At 39.0% G+C, this 23,030-nt stretch overlaps 1 protein-coding gene across 1 annotated transcript in view; it reads left to right on the forward strand.

Annotated features, from left to right (window-relative positions):
• LOC127579224 (protein unc-13 homolog B-like) overlaps positions 1–23,030 on the forward strand; it is a 399,584-nt gene that overhangs the window by 48,615 nt on the left and 327,939 nt on the right. Inside the window, 1 exon segment of the mRNA XM_052031832.1 lies at positions 9,597–9,626. Coding sequence (XP_051887792.1) covers positions 9,597–9,626 — 30 coding nt within the window.

Raw genomic sequence — 23,030 nt, forward strand, 5'->3', positions numbered from 1 at the left:
ATTCACAATGATAAAGCATTGCATCTTGTGGCCAAAATCAGCCCACAACTGAGGAGAGATGCCTGTCATTGTCATCCTTTTTTTTTGGTTTATTATTGTCACTTGTACCGAGGTACAGTGAAAAGCTTGTCTTACAAACCGATTGTGCAGGTCAATTCATTACACAGTGCAGTTACATTGAGTTAGTACAGAGTGCATTGATGTAGTACAGGTAAAAACAATAACAGTACAGAGTAAAGTGTCACAGCTACAGAGAAAGTGCAGTGCAATAAGGTGCAAGGTCACAACAAGGTAGATCGTGAGGTCATAGTCCATCTCATTGTATAAGGGAACTGTTCAATAGTCTTATCACAGTGGGGTAGAAGCTGTCCTTAAGTCTGGTGGTATGTGCCCTCAGGCTCCTGTATCTTCTACCCGATGGAAGAGGAGAGAAGAGAGAATGTCCTGGGTGGGTGGTGTCTTTGATTATGCTGGCTGCTTCACCAAGACAAGAGGTAAAGACAGAGTCCAAGGAGGGGAGGCTGGTGTCCATGATGCGCTGGGCTGTGTCCACAACTCTCTGCAGCTTAATTGTTATGGCATGTGTTCTTTCCAAAGCAAGTGACATCAGCTAAATAGCACAGTTTGCATTGCTATCAGGGACCTTCCATCACCTGGGTTATTCTGGAAAAGCTTTGCTTACTCCTGAGCTATTCTGATTAATGGTTATCTGCTACTTGCTCCATCATAAGAGAGTAATTTTTCCAGCAACAATTGAGACTGCATCATCTACACAAACTGATTTCTGCCATATTTTGCATGGGTACATCCATAATCTGTGGCAGAAGCATTGAAGAGGAAGACTAAGGGCTGACTTTGTATAAAGAGAGTGAGATTGTAAAAGTATCAGTGGTTTGTCAGAATGTATAGGGTAAAGGGAAACATGAATAAAGTATGAAGAAAGTGAGCATGTTCTTGCCATTGTTACTGCTGTTTCTATTGACTTGTATTTGGTAGAGATGTATAAAATAGGAGCAGGAGTAGGTCATTTGGCCCCTTGAGCTGACTTGGCTATTCACTGCTGATTAACCAAATTCAGTACCTGTGCCTGCTTCCTCCGCATATCCTTTGATCTCTGATAGCCTTTAGAACTATTTGAATTTATTTAACAATTTGGGAGAATTCCACTGGTTTCACCTCTCTTTGGGTGAAGACCATTTCTCCTCATCTTAGTCCTGAAGGGTATAACCTGAATGGCATTAGTTGGTCAAGTCAGAACCAGGAGTCAGCACATAAGGATACAGGTTCACTCTGCAGATGACCTGTGTTTAATCTGCAGTCCTGCCAGGATTTTAATTTTCAATGAGGTCCAGGATTTATTAGCCCAGTCACACCCCATCCTTCTTCATGGGTCCATCCTGCTATCCCAGGAACCAATCTGGTGAACTTTTAGCTGCACTCCCTCCATTGCAAGACCATGCTTCTTCAGATAAGGCAACCTATAGAACCATAAAACAATACAGCACAATACAGGCCCTTCAGCCCACCATGCTGTGCCGCCCTTCAAACCACACCTAAGACTATCTAACCCCTTCCTCCCACATATCCCTCTATCTTAAATTCCTCCATACGCTTATGTAACAATCTCTTGAACTTGCCCAATGTATCAGCCTCCACCACCACCCCAGGCAGCGCATTCCATGCACCAACCACTCTCTGGGTGAAAAACCTCCCTCTGACATCTCCCTTGAACTTCCCACCCATTACCTTAAAGCCATGCCCTCTTGTTTTGAGCATTGGTGCCCTGGGAAAGAGGCGCTGGCTGTCCACTCTATCCATTCCTCTCAATATCTTGTACACCTCTATCATGTCTCCCCTCATCCTCCTCCTCTCCAATGAGAACAGCCCTAGCTTCTTCAGTCTCTCCTCATAATCCATACTCTCATCCAGGCAGCATCCCGGTAAATCTCCTCTGCACCCTTTCCAATGCCTCCACATCCTTCCTATAATGAGGCGACCAGAACTGGACACAGTACTCTAAGTGTGGTCCAACCAGAGTTTTGAAAAGCTGCATCATCACTTCGTGGCTCTTAAACTCGATCCCCCGACTTATGAAAGCTAACACCCCATAAGCTTTCTTAACTACCCTATCTACCTGTGAGGCAACTTTCAGTGATCTGTGGATATGAACCCCCAGATCTCTCTGCTCCTCCACACTGCCCAGAATCCTGTCTTTTACCTTGTACTCTGCCTTGGAGTTTGTCCTTCCAACGTGTACTACCTCACACTTCTCTGGATTGAACTCCATCTGCCACTTGTCAGCCCAGCTCGGCATCCTATCACTATCCCTCTGCAAGCTTCGAAAGCCCTCCACACTATCCACAACACCACCAATCTTTGTGTCATCTGCAAACTTGCTAACCCAGCCTTCCACCCCCTCATCTAAGTCATTAATAAATATCACAAAAAGTAGAGGTCCAGAACCAATCCTTGTGGGACACCACTAGTCACAGCCTCCAATCTGAATGCACTCCCTCCACCACAAACCCTCTGCTTTCTACAGGCAAGCCAATTCTGAATCCACACGGCCAAGCCTCCCTGGCTCCCTTGGCCTCTGACCTTCTGAAGAAGCCTACCATGCGGAACCTTGTCAAACGCCTTACTAAAATCCATGTAGACCACATCCTCTGCACTACCCTCATCAATCTTCTTGGTCACCTCCTCAAAGAACCCTATCAGGCTTGTGAGGCAAGACCTTCCCTTCACAAAGCCATGCTGGCTGTCCCTAATCAGTCCATGATTCTCTAAATGCGCATAGATCCTATCTCTTAGAATCCTTTCTAACAGCTTACCCACCACAGATGTGAGGCTCACTGGTCTGTAATTCCCTGGACTATTCCTACTACCTTTCTTGAATAAGGGGACAACACTTGCCACCCTCCAATCCTCCGGTACCATCCTCGTTGACAACGAGGACTCAAAGATCCTAACTAACAGTTCAGCAAACTCCTCCCTTGCCTCATGAAGCAGCCTTGGAAATATTCCGTCAGGCCCCAGGGACTTATCTGTCCCTAATACTTTTTTTAACAACCTCCAACACATCCTCTCTCTTAATATCTACATACTGTAGAACATTACCCTCACTAACACTGTCCTCAGCATCATCAAGACCCCTCTCCTTTGGTGAATACTGAAGAGAAGTATTCATTGAGAACCTCACCCCCTTCCACAGCTTCCAGGCAAATCCTCCCACTTTTGTCTTTAATTGGACCTACCTTTACCCTAGCCATCCTTCTGCTCTTTATGTATGAGAAAAAAGCCTTGGGATTCTCCTTAATCCTACTCGCCAAAGCCTTTTCATGTCCCCTTATCGCTTTCCTCAGCCCTTTCTTAAGTTCATTCCTTGCTACTCTATATTCCTCACGAGCCCTGTCCTATCCTTATGTATGCTGCCTTCTTCCTAACTAGTTGTTCCACCTTTCTCGTCACCCACGGTTCCTTCACCCTACCATTCCTTCTCTGCCTCACTGGGACAAATTTATCCCTAACATCCTGCAAAAGATCCCTGAACATCGACTACATCTCCATAGTACATTTCCCTTCAAAAATGTCATCCCAATTTACACTCCCAAGTTCTCGCCTTTATAGCCTCGTAATTCACCTTTCCCCAATTAAATATCTTTCCATCCTCTTTGCTCCTATCCTTGTCCATGACAATTCTAAAGGTCATGGAGCAATGGTCACTGTCCCCCAAAAGCTCACCCACCAATAGATCTGTCACCTGTCCTGGTTCATTACCTAAAATTGGATCTAATATGGCATTCCCTCTAGTCGGCCTGTCAACATACTGTGTCAGGAATCCATCCTGGACACACCTAACAAACTGCGCCCTGTCTAAACCCTTGGCACTAAGTAGGTGCCAATCAATATTTGGAAAGTTGAAGTCTCTCATTATAATAACCCTTTTATTTTCGTATCTTTCCAAAAACTGCATCCCTATCTGCTCCTCAGTATCCCTACTGCTACCAGGGGGGCCTATAGAATACTCCCAGGAGGGTAACTGCCCCTTTCTTGTTCCTAACTTCCACCCATATTGACTTTAGAGATGATCCTTCTACATTATCTACCCTTTCTGCAGCTGTAACAGTGTCCCTGACCAGTATCGCCACCCCTCCTCCTCTTCTACCACCGCCCCCCCCCATCCCTTTTAAAACACTGAAAACCAGGAATATTCAATATCCATTCTTGCCCTGATGTCAGCCATATCTCTGTAATAGCCGCAATATCATAGTCCCATGTACTTATCCAAGCTCTCAGTTTATCTCCCTTATTCCTGATGCTTCTTACATTTAAGTAAATGCACTTTAGCCCATCCACCTTACTACTTTTATAGCCTGTACTCTGCTTCTCCTTCCTCAAAGCCTCTCTACCTGTGAGATCTGCCTTTTCCCCATCCCCTTCTTCCTCTGACCTACTCCTCCGGTTCCCTACCCCCCCCCCCGCAATCTAGCTTAAACCCTCCTGAACCACCCTAGCAAACCTGGCCGCAAGGATATTGGCCCCCCTCAGGTTCAGGTGTAACCTGTCCTCTCTGTACAGGTCCCACCTTCCCCAGAAGAGATCCCAATGATCCAAAAATCTAAAACCCTCCCTCCTGCACCAACTCAGCCACTCATTTATTTGCCATCTCCTCCTATTCCTCCCTTCACTATCGCGTGGCACTGGCAGCAATCCCGAGATCGCTACCCTCGAGGTCCTGTTCTTTAGCCTTCTGCCTAGCTCGCTAAACTCACTAAACTCACTTTTCAGGACCTCATCCCTCTTTCCACCTATGTCGTTGGTACCAACATGAACCATGACTTCTGGCTGTTCTCCCTCCCGCTCTAGAATCCTGTGGACCCGATCAGTGACATCCTGGACCCTGGCACTTGGGAGGCAACATAGCATCCGGGATTCATGCTCACTGCCACAGAACCTCCTATCTGTTTCCCTGACTATCGAGTCCCCTATCACTACTGCCGTCCTCTTCTCCTCCCTTCCCTTCTGAGCAGCAGGACCGGTCCCAGTGCCATAGACCTGGCTACTGCTGCTAGGCCCCGGCAGGTCATCTCCCTCAACAGCCTCCAAAGCAGAAAACCTGTTACTGAGGGGAACAGCCTTCGGGGTCTTCTGCTCTATCTGCCTTTTTGTTTTCGTTTTCTTTTTCCTTTTCCTTCCCCTGACAGTCACTATCCTATCTACTTCCTGGACTCCAGTAGTACCTGCTGTAAGGTGGGGGTGATTGTCTCCTTATGTACAGTATCTACAAAACTCTCCCCCTCCCTGATGCTGCAGTGTTTGAAGCTGCAACTCCAGCTCATTGATTGTGAGCCGAAGTTCCTCCAGCCTCAAGCACTTACTGCAGATGTGGCCATCATGGACCGTAGCAAGGTCCACGAGCTCCCACATCAAGCAGCTGCAGCACATCACCATGTCCTCCATCTGAACTAATTCTTTTTCCCCCTAGTTTTTTCTACTTAAAAATTTATAGCACGTAACAGGTAAACCTAACCTTTACCTACCTACCAGCTACTCACCTGCCTTGCCCCTTTACGCCAAAGCCCCTTGAGCCAAAGCCTGACCACTCTGCTCCCTCTCACTCAGCTGCCTGCTCCGACGCTGCCCGCTGGATATGGCGGTTTGCTTTTTAAACTGCCCGTGCCTTACCTGCCGACGTCACGCGCCTGCGCAGTCCAGCCCTCACTGTTCCTGATTTAAAAACTTATAAAACAACTTAAAAAAGAACTTTATAAAATCTAACCCTTATAATAAAAACCCTATTAAAAATAAAAGAAAAAACTTATCTGCTCCAATGTCCCGACGTCTTCCGAAGTGAAACCCACGAAGCCTAAACTGCATATTGTACTCAAGATGCGTTGTCACCAAGGCAATAAGACATCTCTGTTCCTATACCTCACTCCTTTCATTATGAAAGCCAACATTCTATTTGCATTGTTAACTGCTTGCTTTTTACCTGCATTCTTGTTTTCAACAAATGGTGCACAAAAACACCCAGATCTCATTGCAGCTATCCCTAAGTGGCTACCCTCTCATTCATCCACATTTTATTGTATCTGCACTTGTCACTCACTCACCCTGTCCAACTCACACTGGAGCCTCTCTGTATCCTCCACACAGCTCCCACTCCCACTCCCACCCAGATTTGTGTCATCTACAAACTTAGAGATATTGCTTTCAACTCCCTCACGTAAATCATTAATATATATTGTGAACACTGTAGTCCAATCACTGAGCCCTATGGTATCCCATTAGTTGGAAAAGGACCTGTTTATTCCTAATCTTTGTTTTCTGTCTGCCAACCAGTTCTCTATCCACAGTACACCACTCCAATCCCATGTGCTCTAACTTTACACACTGATTTCTTATGAGAGACATTGTGAAAAGTTTTCTGAAAGTCCAGAAAGCTAAGGTTTTTGAATGTTTGCAACATCCCCACGAGGTCCTTTGAGGTAAATTTCTGCTATTGATCTGCTCATACAAGTCTTTCCATTGGTGGTTGAGTTATTACCTGGAGGGTTTCAAGGAATCATCAAAGTAACCAAGCACACAATTTCCAGCACATTTCACTGTGTGTTTCGATGTACATGTGACTAATAAAGAAATGTTTACTTGTCCTTGTACAGTTGCTCTACTGTCTGCATTTAGAATACACTATGTAAAAGGTGCTGGCTAAGTTCTGTGTTGTCACAGATGTGTGTCCAGTGAATAGCATAGTGACATCTGTTTTCATGATAGTGAATGAATTTTATGTGCTGTTTTTGGCAATTGTAATAGGCATGTAAAGAATGAGATCCATCCTTTCAGTTCTTCCTTTTTGAATGCAATTTCACTTTAAGCTTAAAGGTTTTTTGTAAGCTCCTTGAATGCCCTCCCTGTAAGATTAAACTATTAGCTTTAGGAATTAAAACAACCTACATTCATGATTGGTCCCTCAAAATTACAAAAAAGTATGTGTAATTTTTAATGGTTGAAATTACAGTCTGGGGTTAAACAAGTGTTCAGTTGTTCTTGCATCCCCTGCGCAAAAAATATGTTCTTACAGAAATTTGTATTTCATACCAAAATGATCGTACTTTTCTTTTTGGTACCAACACACATTATTGTTGGCTGATCTACTTTGGAGACAACTGTCACTTAACAACTTTCTCTGTTTCTTTATTAATACAGCTAGCTGGAAATATTGAATAGTTTTGGTTCTAAAACTATGAATTTAGGAAAACCTGAAGTTGTGGTAATTAATAGATCTTTAAAGGACGTGGTGGTTGAACAACCTTAAATTCACTGGAAAAAAAATAAATGGTGGTTGGTTGTTCATTTGGAGAAAGGGAATGTGACTGGATGGATATGTAGATAGTTGAGGGGGAGATGGAAAGCAAATTATTGGAGTTAAAGGAAGCTTCTCAACCTTAAAAGATATACAATAGGTAATTTTGCATGTGTATTGCACATGTTGTAGAATTGTTATTTGGCATGTGTATAAAAGATTTGGAATGGAGGAAGCTATTAAAATTTGCTGTTTACTAAAAAAGTGTGTAGCCCACAATTTGCTATTGCAATGAAATGTATTTGGGAGGAATTGTACTGCATTTTCTACAATGGCTTATTATTTTAAATAAAAGATACTGAAGTTAAAAATGCAACACACATTTGTTAGATTCCTGTATTTATTGAGGTTATCAGAAATAAGCAGCTGTATCTCACACTGCTCTCCACCACCACTACCTCAGCTCCCGCAACCATTGCCAACAAATTCATTTCAAATGTTACTGTTGGAATGCTGTTGTGTTAATGTAATCGAATAGAGTGATTTGCATTTACAACATTAATACTTAAAGCTGAGAAATAGTAGCAGAGGTAGTTTATAGATCACTCTGCGTTAGCCTTGTATAGTTTTACTTGGCTAAAATTGTTCAAGCATTTTTAAATGTTAATTTTAAACTGACATTTTCATTACTGATAGTAAAACAAAATTGTCTCAATTCCTTGGTTACAGAACCATGTGGACATAAACCATTCATTTAGCAGTGGTCTCAAAATGGTATCTGGTGGACTGAAAAGACACAGAGGTTATTGGTAATTGGTTTATTATTGTCACAAGTACCCACATACAGTGAAAAGCTTTTGTTTGCATGCCATCCACAGTTCATTCCGTACCAAAGTACATCAGAGAAGAGCCCCTCTTTCTCAGCAGTATCTTAAAAGAACTTTTTTATTGCTTATATGTCTTAATTTCATTTAGAATAAATTTAGGATAAGAAAATCTTGTTAAGCATTTGTCAATTGGTAGTTTGATATTGTATGTTTATATTCATACAGCAAGAACTGGGGTACTTAAATACTGTTCATTTCACTTGGGTATAAATATGGTGTTAGCGGCATGGTTAATGGCACTTAACACTTGGTAATAGGTAAATAAAAGGCAGTTGTGATACAACCAAAGCCAGGTAACATTTTACTTGGGATCTAAATAGTTCTACTGTGAACAAATCAACATAAGTTTCACCCTGGGGAGCAGTAAAGCTGAAGGTAAAAGGACATAAATCAGCAATGCATTAAATCTTGTTATAACACTCCAAGCGCTTAACCATATACTTTCAGTTGATAGGCCATGTTAGTCAAATGGGAACAATTTGTTGTTAACTTGAACAGTGAAAACAATTTGTACAGAAATTGTTGTAGTTTAACAGATTTAAGAGTATGCCTTTTTGAGGTTTGTATTGGCTGCACTATGCATAGTATTGGAAGCATAATCCAAGTGTTTTTGCCAAGCATCATTTAATTAAATGAAGTTTGACAAGAGAGTTGAATGCAGGTGGTTATCCTTTTCAATAGTATTTGTTTTGCATGGAATTCTGAATAAATTTAAGAAAGTACCAAATGCATGATCCTTTGACAAAATTGCAAGAATGTTTTGCATGTAAATTTTTGGGGAGAACATTATTCTGGGTTTCAACTCAATTAATGTTATTATGATACAAAATTCATTAACTCAAAGAATGTGTTTTATCTTTTTAACTGCCCAATTATTTAGGTACTGGTTGAAAATGACAATCTGGTCAATATTAATATACTTAAGAATTGTTCTTTGAAAAGATGATTTTGATTTTATACTTATAATGAGCTGCTTGGGCTTTAATGCCTGGATATCTACCAAAGTTATTGCCAGCCAATAATCTTGAAAGAGGTTCTGTTGTTTTTGGGGTTATAAGCATCAATGCAATTCCAGGTGTTTTTGGATTATCCAAATATTTGTACAGTAATGTAAATAACAATAGAGAATTAAAAATAAGAATTACTAGATAATTTGAATTGAGAGGAACAGATTATGGATGCATATTAAGACTAAGGGCTCCTATCAACTGAGAAATCATACACTGACAATGCAATTGTTTCATCTTTTCTTGGAAAAAGCTTAGTGAAGCAATCTCTAGAGATGATGCTGATTAATTGCACAGTTGCTCTGTTTTATACCTGTATTACTAATGCATTGAAATAATTATTCCTTGAAGTTAATACTTCCTTTTTCTCTTTCTTCCCTGCACCGTTTCTTCTTGTAGTTAAGAAAGCCAGCCTCAGGGGATCACCAGGTAAGATTCCAACATTGAATTAAGAACAAATTCTTGGTGTGCTGTTAAATTAGTAAAATTACATCAAACTGAGGTTTTTTTTTGGAAGTTTTTTTTAAACTAACCTTCATACTATGGAGAGAATATTTCTGTAATTCTGATATGCTAAGAGGAGGAGTGGAATTAATTTGTGCAATTATTTCCTTTGAAAGTTAGACTTAAATTGTGCATTGTAGAATTAAATGCCATTCTATTCTAACCAAAATCGGAAACATTTATTTGTAAAATCACTTTCTTTCTCTTACAGGATAACTCACCATCAAATGTTTACACTTTTATTTTCATGTGGTTAAGCAGTAAACTGCAGATTTTTGTTTTTGCTTTTAACATGGCCGTAAATGATGTCTATTGATTTCTAACATGATCAAATAATCTTTGGAGGAAAATTTAGATTAAAGACTGCATTCGGATATATCTGCTTGTGGCTTCTGAAGTTCTGTTCTGCTTAATTTCAAACTTTCATTAATGGAGAAGGGGAGGGGTGGTGAAAGCAGTTGATTTATTGTTAGTGGAAATGCCCCTGTTAAAGTGGGCCATAATCCAGCTATGAAAACCGTGGGTGTTAACTTCAAATAAAGTCACGGTAGCATATTGGTGCCCTAGAATGTGCAGTTATGAACAGGGAGTCTGTGAAGGAGATAGCTTCTTAAAGAACATTGTGCCAGGAAGATTTTTCCATGGTAAATTCAAGTTCAGTTTAAGTGAAATGCCAGCTTTGAATATGATTTTTATTCATTCAAGTTGTTTATCGCTCTAATTGAACTGGGAATAACTGAGAATTTTTGCCTGAATTGTCCAAATATTTTCATTAGTTTTACCATTCCTATAAATACCAAGGAAAATAAAGTGTAATTTAAACCATTCAGCCATTTAGTGAAAGAAAAACCTTCCTGATGCCATTCTTTTGGGAATGGAATCATAGAATTTCCAAGACAGCTTGTCATATAGATGTCTGTGCTGTCCTATTTCAAGTCAATCCACACTGACACCAGCAAATGACTCCTGTTATATTCGTGTGGAAATGAATGACTGCTGAATAATGGCCTGAGACAGCCAACTGTGAATAATTTCAATAAGGTTTGCGTAAGTGATGTGCAAGATTGAAATATGTTGCAATAAAAGGTGTTTTGAAGGAGTGACTCTTGCATTAATAATTTTACAATAATTAATTTAGAATAAGTTCCCTTTTTTAAAATAATGAGATCAAATTGTACTATATTTTCTCATGGTGCAGTACCACATTCAAAGGTATTTACTTAATAACAAAATTAATTCACTAATTTATGTCACTAAAATCTTGAAAGGTAGTTATGGCAGGCTGATACTTCCATGTGTTCATCTTGACATTTTGCTGCAATTGTTTTTAAACAGTCTTCTGGTTCAATCAGTTGAGTTGGTATTTGTCATGTAATAAATATGATGACATCAATTTTCAGAAAGTTGCTGTCTATTTCTAGGAAAGTCTTTAGCATGTACTTGTCTTGTGGAATAAATAGAGTGGGGTTTCAAACTTGCAATATACACAGTGATGAAACTATGTACAGATCCTCCAATAACTTTAAATTTTGCATCTGTCAGTTGTTCCAAAATGCTGACTTCACACTGAAATTCTGGCAGGACTTCAGCATTGGGAAGGATACAGTTCAAAAGAATACAGATGATAATTTCCCATGTCTTGGAGATCAAGAAAATACCTCAATAATTTCCACGTTATTGTCTTTAATGGATCAACCTTTTGAGGTCTTGTCTACTGGAGTTTCTTCCTTGTTTCATATAAGGAATGAGGGCTTGAAGGGGAGTTTTGATGCCAGGTCCTCAACCCCAGCCTTGACAGCATACAAGTTCACCTTCTAGTCCTGCAGCTTTGTTTGTGGTTGCATGATGTCACATGCACATCTTGCAATCCTCTGTGCCCTACATCTTAAAATGAAATATTCTCCTTTCTGGTTCTATGGGACAGATTGGATAGCAACATTTGTCACAATTGTGGTTCAGGAGTGTCTTTGTGGTCTTGTAATCATATTTGCTTTGTTTACCTGTAGGATTCCCAGTTATCTTGAGATCAATGTGCAGTTGGGCATTAAGAGCATGAATCATAACTGGCCCTTTATAGTGTGGAAAAGCTCTACGTGTCATAAGTGTGGAGTTAGATCCTCCTGTCACTATTATTGGTGCATAAGCCCAAATGCTTATTGAAGATTTTTCAGGATTTTTCTATTTTCTAACACCCTGAAGAGCTCATTCACAAGATCATTCTCCTTAGTGACTTCAATAACAGAGCTGGTTGCAATGTGGATTACATGAATGGGAAGACTTCAAAAAGATGTCCCATTAACACTGTAGAACTATACATCACCAGTGAATAACTGCACCAAATACCAATTCTATAAGGTATGCTAGAGATAGATACAGAATCCACCATAGAAGAACTCCTGGAAAAGTTGGTAATCCTTGCATGTCAGAAAGAAAGTCTACTACCACATATCCTCCGTCATCTACTATTTAAACGTTGGAAAGGTGGTGAGGTGCCACAAGATGTGCCTGATACGAACATTGTCACTCTATATACAAAAAGAGGGATTGAGAGTGACAGTAATAACAATAGAAAGATTTCTTAAATTTTTCATCAGGTCATTTTGGCATTGTGAACAACAGTTTTGTGAGTTGTCTGTCTTGAATTTCAGTCTGAATTCAGAGCTGGAAGATCAACTATAAAGATACTTCCTTTGCATTAACTTCAAGAAAAGTGTCTTGCCTTTTCTGGATTTCAGCTACCTAGGTCTTTCACTGGTAGTCACTGTAGAACTGATGAAGAGTTCATTCACTTTGGGAAAGACGCTACCACCTTCAGCCGATTGATTAAATTAATATGCAACAACTTGAAGCTCACAAAAATACTTGTGTACTTATTACTTTCACACATGACGGAGAACATGAACAAAGGATACACAACAAGAGCAAAGGCTAAAGAATTTCCATCTGTGTTGCTTATTCTGCACACTCAAAATCAAATAGCAGGATTGAATTCTTAAAAGGTCAAGTTCACTGATCAGGTCAACCTTGCTAGACTGGAAGCTGTTGTTGAGATTTTTGACAGCCATATGAAGTACTTCAGAATGTGCTTGAAAGTGCAGTAGTAACTTTGCTCATAACAAGGTTTCTGATGTGGTGATAATTTAAAAAGCTAGATACTCTGGCAGATCTGTTTTGATCAGTCAGCATTTAAGAACTTGATTTGAGCGGAAATTTGGGACACCAGTTGCTGCTTTTGAAGTACAGCCCGGTTAAGTGCCAGGCCCAGTCTGTCTTTGCTATGCTGGTGGATCCTTCATGTAGTCCAACAAGGCAATGCAGACTTCCTTCGATTTTCCAGGCCGTTGGGGAAATCTGCCCACTGAATGTGTGCCAGGTTGACCTGATGTGTGTACATTGAAATGAAGGGGTAGAAATGGCTGATTGTAGAATGGTAAATAAATGCTTTTCACTGAATTGTTTGTGAAAATTTTGTCCAATAATTTAATTTTTAGAAATATTCTTTCAATAACTCCCCTGTATATTATGAATGTTTGTAAACATTAATAACAGTTTAAACATCTGGTGAACTGGGTATATTTGAGATTTCCTTGCTGTCAAAGCTATTCTTTGAGTGCAGCTACCCATTTTTGCTCAGAGGCCTGGTGCTACACTGGACCTCTCCAATTAACTGGAAGCCAGCCTCTCTGAAGAAGACTGAGCCCAGAAATCATGATGAAGAAACGGCTGGTCCAGGGACAAACAACCAACAAACCTTGGGCAGACTGCTTGTTTGCTTAAGATCAGCCCAGTAAATTTTGATGATGATGATGTTTGGTTGATAGATTAGTATTGACCAGAGGAATTCGCCATTCCTTCTGGACTGTGCCTTGGGATTTCCCTCCTTCACATTTAAAGGTGGGACCTTTTTAAGACCACATCTGAAAGATGGTCCTGTAATGATGTGGAACTCTCTTGATGCTGCATTGAAATGTTTAAAAAATGTTTGCTTGGTTCACCTGTATATTTTCTAAATTTCTAAAAACAACACATGGTTTAACTACCTTTTTTTTCTGTTATGTTGATGTGCAGTATGAAGGATTCCAAGTCTGGGTCAGTGACTGTGCTGCTTACAGGACCTGTGTGGTTCTTCTAGTTTCATAACGATAGTTGTGATGTTATGAAAGTGTTTTAATGTAATAACAAAGCTGACGTTTGAAAGCAGTGACCTTTCTTGTCAATGGGTTTTCTTGGAACATTTAAAGGTATTTTGTTAAAGCGGATAGTGCTGGAAACACTCATCAGGTAAGCCAGCATCTGTGGAAAGAGAACCAGAATTAACATTTCAGTTCCAAGACCCTTTGTTAGAATTGGGAAAGAGAGAAAACAACTTAGTTTCAGCAGCACAGAAGGTGGAGGAGGGATGAGTAAAACACCATCACCTGACACCTATTCCCCTCCTCTCTCCTTTCAGCATTTTGAAGGGATTGCAATTCCCTGGTTCACTCTTGTGTTCCCATCGACCACTTCCTGTCTTGCATCTCCTGCATGAGCAGGTATTACAATGCCCGTTCTTTCATCCCTTTTCCCACTTTGCAGTAACAGTCTTTATGGGTGAAACAATAATTCACCCGTCACTTTCCAATCTGGCGTACTGTATTCAAAATATGGTCTCCAAATTGGAGATTCCAAACTTAGATTGGGTGATAACATTACAGAGTGTTCAGTCCTTGGGAGCGAGTCTGAGCTTCCAGCTGCCTACCTCTTTAATTCCCCATTCTACTTCCACACTGATCTAACTGTCTGTGACCTCTTGCACTGTCGAAATGAAGCCCAATAGAAATCTGAGGAACAACACCTCATCTTCTATCTGTGGCTCGCAGCCTTCCAGACAGAGTATCAAGTTCTCCAACTTCAGGTAACTTTCTCTTTCTTTCTGCACCATAACTGGCCATTTCTGCCAGTCATCCATCTGTGATTTTGGCTCAGTTTTTCTTTTTTCCTGTTAATACAGCTTTCCCTGCTGAGCACATCTCACAGCTCTGCTCTTAGCAATACATAGCAAAGACAAAGAAGCATAATCTAATTCTAACTGCCTCATTGAGTCATGTGGTCTCGCCCTATCAGAGATATTCCCTTTGTTCTACCCATCTTGCCCCCACTTTCCCAGTTCTGTTGAAGGGTCTTCAACCTAAAATATTATCTCTGTTTTTCTTTCCATGGGTTCTGCCTGACCTGCTGAGTGTTTCTGCATTTTCTGTTTTTATTTCAGGTTCCCAGTATCTATACTTCTCTTGATTTTCATTTGTTTAATACATGTTTTGTAAATTAGGTTGAGAAGAACAAAAATAATATTGGATATATGAGTATTATAATGAGTATTTAAAATGAGAGTACTTTGGACCACAAGAAAGATCCAATTGTAAGAGAATTTAAAGAGAATTGGGGGGGGGGGGGGAGTTACAGAAGTTGCACTTTATTTTTCTGCTGAAGAGCTATTTCTAAATCTTGGCAGAAGTCTACAAAGGTGTCAACTGCAAGAACTGTAGGAAGTGTAAAAAATAATTAGTGTTTACCATTTTGGTATTCACATTTCTGAATATAACTACCAGTGATTGACATTCACTTTCCATACAGCCTGGTGTTAAAACATTTGATGTTAGTGGATGCTTGTGCTTTCATTCTCACCAGCCCTTCAGGATACAAAATTTTCATTGTACAGCCTGCATATTGCTGACTAACTTGGATCAGTTCCTATTTTTCATCATTACTTTCATTCATCTTTCATATCTGTATCAAATTGAAAGTTTGACAGTATAATTATAAATTAATTCACAAATTAGATAACTGGCAAATAGTACCATTAACAACATGCATTTTTGATACATTTGCTCCTTATAATAAATGAAGACGTTTTTGTAAACCTTGTGTGAGGGGGAAAAAAACAATTTCAGACTGTGGGACTCAGCAATGTCAAAGTTGTAAGTATTATTTGGGAAATACAGATGTTAGTTCCCAAATTATAAAATGTGACTGCAGAATGTATACATTAAAGAAAAAGATTCTGCGAGAGGTCATGAATATTGTGTTGCCAGTGTTGACCAATAGTTGCAGAGACCAATTAAATTGTGATGTATAGGTCCAAAAACAAGTTTTTGACATCACAAAACATTAATAAAGCTTGTCTCAGCTTATTCACATCAGATTTGTCTGATCTTGAGCCAGAAAATTTTGGTAAATAAAGTTTTATAAGAAGTTACAATTACCTTGGTGTGATATACTCAAAGACCTAAATCAGTATTGTTCAATTATAATGTCTTCATAGATGCTTTGGTGCATAACTCTGGAATCTTGGTGGCTATCAATTAAATTGATGCTTGAATTCCAAATATGATGGAACATTTCTGATTTAGGATTCTTTGACCACCTAAGAACAGCTCTTCCCAAAGAGAACAAAACCGGAGGAATATTCTCTGCTCCTGAGTTGCCTCACTTTTGTGGGTCAGATTGCAATGCTTTGCAGATGATATGCTATTTGAAGATAGTGGGAAGGACTTTGAAAGATTGAATTCAGATTTTCAGTTATGAAGATACAAAGAGCTTTAAAGCAAAATGTACTGTAAACAATAAACTACCAAGATGCCTTGTGAAGGAAGTTTGAATGTGTTTCACTTATTCTTGACTACATTTTCCAAGCCAAATTTCGGTATTAGGTTCTAGCAGCACCGCAATCTGAAAATTGATGCAGAGACTAGAGAGTAAGAATTTAAACTGGAAGTAACTTGACTAACAATCCAGAAGGCTGATTTTTTGAGTTGGAGATAAGTTCAAATGCAATCATTCACAGTCTTTCACAATTCTCTGATTAAAAGTGGTCATTTCCTTTCATGACATCGAACAATTAAGTCCCAAAAGGAGGCCCTTCAGTATATCAAATCTATGATGGCTCCTAGTAGGCCAATCTCGTCTGCCTCAACCTGAAAATAGTTTTCTCTCCAGTGCCTATCTAATTCCCTAGTGAAGGTGTTGATTGATTTGGTTTCTGCACATTCCTACAGGTCATCCTTCTGGATCATTATTAACTGTGTCGTTTTTTTAAAATAAAACTTTTTTCACAGACCTCTTGCATGTTTTTGCTCGAAGTTGTAAACCTCCACCTCCCAGGGTCTTGAACCATCTGCTAATGGGAACAGCTTTCCTCTGTCCTGTCTGAATGTGAAATGATTTTGTACACCTTTATCAGATCTTCTCTCAACTTTCTTTTGCTGCAGAAAAATTACCCCAGTTTCTCCAGTCTAATCTTGCAACAGAAATCCCTCATTACTGGAATCATTCCAGTTAATCTCTCTGTACCCTCTCAAAGGCCTCTGCATTATTCCTATATGTAGTGGCTAGCATAAGGATAGAACACACTCCTTGGGACTGAACCAGGGTTTTATTTGAGGTTTTTTGTCCTGTTCCTGTATTTATGAATTATATACATTTTTATTTTTTTAAATCCCTTCAAGTCCTGTCTTTGAACCACACTTTCATTTCTCCAATCTTATTTGCTCTTTGCTAATCTAGAGAGGTTGTGCTTCTATATTTTGGTGTTTGGCACCTCATACTGACTATGCAGGACCTCTTAAGGCTGCCAATATATGTTGTTGGCACCCACATGTACCTGGATAACAGGATGCTTTCCTGCCCACTAAATTCCAGAGCAGATATCCTGAATCTTGGTACTGAGCAAGGAACTCAGCAATCAAGCATACGTAAACCTCTGGAGTAGAGGATTCCAAAGACTTTCGCCACCTTGCCCAAAGAAATTTCTCTGCTGCTTAGTCCTAAATAGCTTGCTCTTTATCTGGGGATAAAGTCCCCTAGTTCTAAACTTTTATGGCCAAAGGAAACAGCTTCTTGGCACCCATCTTGTTAATCCCTCTCAAAAACCTTTTAATGCTCAATTTCTTCTATCATTTAATATGTTTCTCACATTATTTTCTCATTAATTAAAGAGATGACGCATTAGGGACGGCAATTATGGCTTAGTGCGCCTTCATCATTTTGATGTTCGTGCACTCTGTAAGGGAAATACAATCAATGTGAATGGTGAGGCAAAAAGTCCACTTAATGCTGTTCACTGCAGAAATTGCCATTGCATAATTTTCTGGTTCAATACATCAGTGCATTTTTCTAGAAAGTGAGTGGCTTGAAGAGTAGGTTGGTAACACTTGTATTTATCGGTTCAGTGGTTTGTAATCCATCTGCTCCAACCACATTCAAAGGACCAGAATGCTCAACAACAAGAAATATTAATGACTCCTAAATTTTTTGGAGTGTTGCTCTAATTCGGCTCTAATTGTAAGTAGTAGACAAATTGTGAAATTTCTGTAGTAAAATGAATGGTGTTAAAACATTCCAAACAATGGTGTCAGTTTTGTTTTGTGTGGAATAGTTAGAATTTCTCAATTTTAATGTTTTTGTGGAATTTCAAAAATGTTCTAATTAAGTGGTACTTCAGCTCAAAATGATTTATGAGATCTATTAGGAAAGCCTTTGTTTCTGGGTCAGTTTAACTTGCATATAGACACTGAAGAATTTTTTTCAGGACAAGAAGTAGGTAAAAATTGTCAGCCTTGTGTATTTTAAAGCAAAATTTCAACTTTACATTTTATTTTCCTCTTACAAGTTCATATCTTGCCTTTAAAATAGCTAACAATACTTGTGATGTGGAATCTATATAAAGGCAACAAAAGTTCTAGCCATAAGTTCTTGTCCTCCTTTGGAGCATATCTCTTGAAGTGCCGCTTTAAAAACCTGCATATGTGTTTTAAATGTATTTTCAGTATATTCTAGTTTTGAGGCACACATTTATATCTTTCTTTGTTAAATGGTTGAAACTGTTGTAGTGATTTGCAACCTATTTTAATTATCATATGTCTCTGGTAGGTCTTATTTTGTTTCCTCATCTCACAAATATTCTCTCTTTTTATTATATTAGTCTTCAACTCCCTCTTCAAATCTGGTGATTGCCTCATCCTAGTACTGCTGGGAGCACTCGCTCTTCTAGGAAAAAAGAGTGCATTTATATGCATGATTTAAATTGGCACTGCATTACATTATTGACCAGAATGCTACATTGTCAGACGAGTCTTTTGAATAAGACTATAAACTGAAGTCATAGTTACTTGTTCAGGTAGACATTAATAATGCTTTGGCAGTACCTTAAAGAGTGGAAAGCTCTCAGTATCCTGGGAACCATTTCCCTGTTTCTCTTAATAGAGAAGTTGACATTCTAGTGTGCATCAAAAAAAAGTGTTACCTTCTCTTGCATTTTTGATCTTATTTCATATGTGTTTTATTATCTGGTCAATCAGATGAGCATTTCTTGGTAGAGGGTCTCTGGTCTGTTTTGTAACAATCACTAGTCAGTGAGTGAAGTTGAATTGAAAACTGATTTTTAGTCCCTGAGCCACATCTGGAGAAAAACTCATATGCTTTCTACAAAATGAAATAAGCATCTAGAAATATTTAAATTCTGTCACCACACTTCTTGCAGTGGTGGTATCTTGGGGTCAAGGATGACTTGCTTCCTTTTTAGCTCTGTGGATTCTGAGGTGGCTGAAAACCATTTGGGGGAGGGGAACCATGGTGAGGCAGGTGATGCTTGGTGGTGTATGTGTGGGTGGGTTGTTAGGGATTTTATAATTCTTTAGGCAGTGTCTTGCACATAGTGTAGTTTTACTGTATGAGTCATCTCAGTTACAGTGAATAATTTTGATTATAGTGTAAATAATGATCCACATTTTGTGTTGAGATAAAATTAAGCATTTCTGTCAAGTAAATTGGACAGCAAAAGTATACACAGACACAATGAAGTAAAAATATCTGCAAGTTGTTGCATGAGGTACCCAGATTGACCTATTAAAAGTCCCAATGGATTTAATACTGAAATAAGTTTCAAGGCATGAAGATGTGATATTTGCAAAATAGTTATTAAACTCACAGAAAAGAAGTTAGGACTGGTGCATTCAGGTATGTGAGTTTTTAATGAACAGTCATGATTATGGTTTAATAATCTCCCTGGCCATGAAAATATAACTTTATTTTCACATCTTCTCATGATTTAGAAGGAGGCCATTCAATCCTTTGAGTCAATGGCAGATCTTAGAACAAACGCATCATCTAATCCCCACACTTATTACCTTTGTAACCCATTCTCTTTCACATGTCCATCAACTTCACACTCATTCTCCTACAATGCACCTACAGTAGGGGCAATTTACAATTAACCTATGAACCACTGTGTCTTGGAGATGAAAACCAAAACATCTGAGGGGAGCCCACAAGATCACTGGGAGAATATGCAAGCTCCACACAGGATTCAACCTGGCTCACTTTTTATGGATTGCCATTCCTTTCTGTCTGTCTGTCTCTCTCTCAGAATCTTTCATTTCAGATCTTTTGTTTTCTATATGTCTTAAATCTAATTGATAATATCTGGTTTGTACTTTCTGGGTTGGACTCTGAATGTCTCAGTGAAGTTTATTAAACCTGTTTGGTGAAAAGATCTCACTGTTATTTGGCCTGCTTACAGATGCCAAATATTCCCTGCAAAGCATCAGATAATGATAGCAAGCCTGTGCTCAAAAAGTCTGCAGGCAATTGCCAGTCTAGTGAATGGTGGTAGCTGTTGCTTTGCAAAATCCAGGCCATTAAACCTCCTTACCTAAATACTTCATTACTCTTAAGTATTGCACTTTCCAAGCATTTGAATAGAGAAAGTTCCTTCACGTGGTATACTTTGATGATAAGTGGGTTGTGGGAAAATTGACATTTTTTTTAGGAAATTAGCCAGCAATGCTAGTTTGCAAAATTCCTAAAATGTGTCATCAAAGAGAAATGCAGGAAATGTGAATATGTGCCATCAATTATTCATATTTAAATGCAATTGAAGTACTACTAAAGCTTGAAGCCAATTAACATGGACTTAAACATTCATAAAATAAATGTGATATGCAATAGGATGTGGATCAATTTCTTCACTTAGTAAAGGGCTAGCCATTTAAGGCTATGAAACTATACCTTTAATGCCAGAATCTTGAAGCTTATACAAGAATAATGACTTCCTGGGCAAGATACCAGAGAATATCAGCAGCATGTAAAACCATTGCCATGTAAAAGGTGCATTCTGAAATGAAGGTACTTCCTGCAGCCATATGGTACTGACAAGATGTGCTTATTAGTCTTTCTCTGTTAGGAGCAGAGGAAATTGATGATTTTCCAAACACATGTCTTCTTCCATTTCCTGCCCTGCAGTTCTGTAAATAAATAATCTATTCTTGTGCCCTGCAAAATTGTTGAACGTGGTTGTAAAATTATGAATGAATGACATTACTATATCTTCCAAAAGTCCTAATGCATAAGTTCTATCAAGATTTAAAAAAGATCATTCTAACTGTATTTTGAATGATGCCAATATTTCCACCCTAGTTGCACAGCTACAGAGAGAAGGGCATGAATTCAGAGAACTATCAGCATATCTAGGCACCCAGAGCTACATTTGCTTGACTTTTGATGAGGAAATAATTACAATATCCAGGCTCGGAATGGCATTGAAAGATAACAGTATCCAAACACATAGTATTTAAATGTTTTATATTAAAATTAATTGAATTAACATCTCCACCGAAAGAGAAGAAACAGAAGTTCAGATGTACATAGTGCAAAGAAACAAACTGCCAAAGGAACTCAGTGGGTCAGAAAGCATCTGTAGAGGGAAATAGACAGTCAACGTTTTGGATTGAGGCCCTTCATCTGAACTGAAAGAACAGAGGGGAGATGCCAGTATAAAAAGGTGAAGGAAAGAATTGGCAAGTGATAGATGGATCCAGGTGAGGAGGGGTGATTGGCAGATGGAGGAGGAAAGGGTGGAAATAGTGACAGAGGCTGGGAGGTGGTAAGTGGAGGCAACAAAGGCTTCAGATGATGGAATCTGATAGGAAAGGAAGGAGGAGCATGGAACCAAATAAGGGATGTGGGGTGGGCAGATGTGAACAGTGGAAGGAGAGGACCCAGTGGGTGGAGTGTGTGGGTGATGGGTAGATGGATGAGGGGAAATAAATTGGGTGATAGGGGGCTGGGGGATTGGGTGTGTATAGAAGGAACTGAGTGCCTCCCTGAAGGCAGAAGATCCTAGTATACCAACTCACTAGAGCACTGGCTTCATTATTAGCCAGTTGGGTAAATGAATTGTTCAAGTTAGTTGGAATGCTGTTCATAATAGGGTATGAGTCATTCTGAGATCCAAATGTAAATTCTGCCTGATCGGTGGCTGAATTTCATCTGGCTCAAATTTAACAAAAAAACAATGTTCTTGATTATTTCACATAAAACTCAAACATAAAATATTAATGTCCACTTATTTGTTTTTATGTACTATTGCATTTGAAAATTAATTTGCATGTAGAAAGATTCCTAAAATATTGAAATATTGCTTTACTGGATAATTTGATTTGGTGATGTTTTGAAGTGGCTAAGGGAAATACATTGACCAGAAGAGTTCTGGAAGAACTTGCCAATTTAAATAATGCCATAGAGTATCTTGAGCCCACTTGAGTATGCATGGTTTAAAGTTTCATCTGACTGGTAACTCCAACACTGTAACTGTAGTATCAGCTGATGTTCTTCAAATCCTACAGTAGATATTGAATACCTAACCTTCAGATTTGGAGTAATCCTTCGGTCTGTAATTGGTTGTAACTGAGAATAACTTTATTTCAGAAGCTCTGTTTGTGCAATGAGTATCCATTACAGGGCAAGGAGGTCTAGAGCCTATGCTAGAGCTGGTCTCAGTTTTGGTGCCACAATTTGCTCAAGAACCCTTGTGGAATAGGGTAGAAAGAGATCAGCTTTACTTTTCCTCATTGTAGATGTTCTGCTGTTTATATTCTGTCCTCACAATCAAAATACTAATTGCAGTGAGCAGTTTAACTTCAGGCAGTAAATCATGGTTTTAAGTAGAAATAATTTTGTCAAAATGATGTAGTCTGTGAGTTCCAAGTTGATACCTTTCTTGAACGTGCCCAAAGTATACAGTATCTTCCATAAAATGGATATTCTCCTTCTAATGAATCTACTTCTATTTGTATAAATAAATTTACATACATTTCAGCTTATTTAATCAATTGAGTGCTCAGTCTTTGTCCCTTAAGACTTCAGTTTAATGTAGATGATATGTTTTGAGAGGGAGAATGGATTTACTTTAAAGAATTTCACAACTGACTTGGCAGAAAATGAATCTTATTTCTTTGTTTCTTTTGGACTGTGTATTTCTGAGTGGATGGCTCAAACCTCTTGTACAAAAATACC

The sequence above is a fragment of the Pristis pectinata genome, chromosome 2 (genome assembly GCF_009764475.1).
Source record: "Pristis pectinata isolate sPriPec2 chromosome 2, sPriPec2.1.pri, whole genome shotgun sequence".
Lineage (NCBI taxonomy): Eukaryota > Metazoa > Chordata > Chondrichthyes > Rhinopristiformes > Pristidae > Pristis > Pristis pectinata.